The sequence below is a fragment of the Trichinella spiralis genome (assembly GCF_000181795.1).
Source record: "Trichinella spiralis strain ISS 195 chromosome Unknown Scfld2368, whole genome shotgun sequence".
In the NCBI taxonomy this organism is placed as follows: Eukaryota; Metazoa; Nematoda; class Enoplea; order Trichinellida; family Trichinellidae; genus Trichinella; species Trichinella spiralis.
The window spans coordinates 4,100-5,930 of NW_003529307.1; the positions used below are offsets into that span (position 1 = coordinate 4,100).

General features: G+C 30.7%; 1 protein-coding gene across 1 annotated transcript; it reads left to right on the plus strand.

Moving 5' to 3' along the window:
• The first annotated feature begins 84 nt into the window (after window positions 1–84).
• Tsp_12461 (hypothetical protein) lies at window positions 85–1,273 on the plus strand. Its single transcript, XM_003368510.1, has 4 exons — window positions 85–163; window positions 295–554; window positions 918–1,093; window positions 1,228–1,273. The coding sequence occupies exons 1-4, from the start codon at window positions 85–87 to the stop codon at window positions 1,271–1,273; spliced, it is 561 nt and encodes a 186-aa protein (XP_003368558.1).
• The last annotated feature ends 558 nt before the right edge of the window (window positions 1,274–1,831 follow it).

Genomic DNA, 1,831 nt, shown 5'->3' on the forward strand with positions numbered 1-1,831 from the left:
AAAATTTTCCGGATTATTTCAATCAGTGGAAGCGAAGTCGAAATTTTGCATTGATACCAAATTTGGGTTCCAGTACATTTGCAGATGCGTCTGAACGGACGTGAAATGCAGTACATAGTTGAGCCATGTTGCGCGTGCATCATCTTGCAGTTTGCTAATAATAGTAATAATTATCATAATCATTGCATCATCATCTATATAATCTTGTCGATGTTTGTTTGTTTGTTTGTTTGTTGATTTGAAGTGAATATTATTAATAATTGTAATTAATGATTTGTGAAAAATATTTTTCAGTTGAAATATCGATTGCTGAATTGTGCGAAAAATTGAAAGCGCCGTACAAGGAAATTGAACGCAGTTTGAATTTTTGGTTTCAAGCCGGTGTGTTGGGGTCGAAAAAAAATGCAAATTGGTATCTTCGTCCAAGTTCTAATTGGGTTTCTCAGGCTTGCATCGGCAGACGTCCTTGTGAAGAAATTGGAATTGAAGACGAATTCGCAATATCAGAAGAGGATGGAGAAGACGCCATCAATGAATACATCTTAAGTCTTGAAGTAAGTAACTATCTTTTCTTTTTTTGTATTGTATTGTATTGTATTGTATTGTAACATAAATTTGGCGAGGAAATTTAAAATTTCCCCATTACGTATACTATTGCATTTTAGCTTATTAAAACGAGGAAGTGTATGCTTTTTTGTATATTGAATTATTAGCTTATTAAATGAAATTGTTTTGCCTCTCTTTGTAGAAAAGGTTACTTTTCACTTTTCATGTAAATTGAATCAATAAACGCTCATTGAAAGCATTCGTTTCGATTAGTGGAAATTTAATTGCTTATCAGAATAATTTAATTAAAATTTTTTCTTTTGTTGTTGTTGTTGTTGTTGTTTTTAATTATTTCGAATTTGAAATTTTAGGAATATTGGCCGACAATGCGAGGTTGGTTTCAAAGATTTGAATCGCTCACTCCAGATCGGGCATATTTGATGTTGAAAATTTTGGTTCGCCAAAAAGAAATGCTCACGGTAGATATTGTGAAAAGATATTTTCAAATGAAATTAGAGCAGGGTGCTTTAATTAGCGATAACGACGCGTATAAAATCCGCCATTGAATCCTTTGCTCTGCTCGTTAAAGTATTCCTTTATTTATTATTTGTTTTTTTCTGCTTTTATTTGTCCACTACTAACTTTTAATTGTGTTTGTGATTTCTTGTATTTGTATTGCAGAAATAGCGATGGTTGGCAGTGTTTGCCGTTGAAATTTTTTGCATAAAGCAATTATAAACAATCGTTAATTTCATTTGTACATATTTTGTTTATTGCATTTCATGTATTTCAGTTGGTGAGAAACATTTAAAAAAAAGGCAAAATAAACAGTACAGATATCGAGTGAAGTGAAGAGATTCAGTTTAAATTAAGTTTATTTTAATAATAAAAGAAAATTGTTGTACTATACATTGATTAGAACAGTATTTATTTTTTTATTAATTTAGCCAGTGCTAATTGAATGTGAAGGAAGAAGATGTTTCAAAAGTTGAAGAACACATGATGTAATTTGTGAAAAGAAATTTATCAAATTGAAAATTATTATTATTATTATTATTATATAAGGATTAAAATGAAAAAAGAGAAAGTTTAATCAATTATTGTGAATTTCAGCGAAAAGATTTATTTTCAAGCTGTTATTGAATTAACCATTCATTCATTCAATGGTGAGATTTACCTGTAGCTGGTGGTCTTCGGCGAAAATGAAGCCACCTCCTCGAATATTTATCTATTTCCCCTCATTAATGTGAACCACGCCCCCTCCGAGGATTTAACTTCTACTGTT

What these genes read in the sequence shown, in the direction of transcription:
- Tsp_12461 (XM_003368510.1), top strand. Translation starts at nt 85, where the DNA reads ATGCGTCTGAACGGACGTGAAATGCAGTACATAGTTGAGCCATGTTGC. An exon ending in CTTGCAGTTTGCTAATAATA is followed by an intron (nt 164 to 294) that starts GTAATAATTATC and finishes AATATTTTTCAG; the next exon opens with TTGAAATATCGATTGCTGAA. An exon ending in TTAATTAGCGATAACGACGC is followed by an intron (nt 1,094 to 1,227) that starts GTATAAAATCCG and finishes TTTGTATTGCAG; the next exon opens with AAATAGCGATGGTTGGCAGT.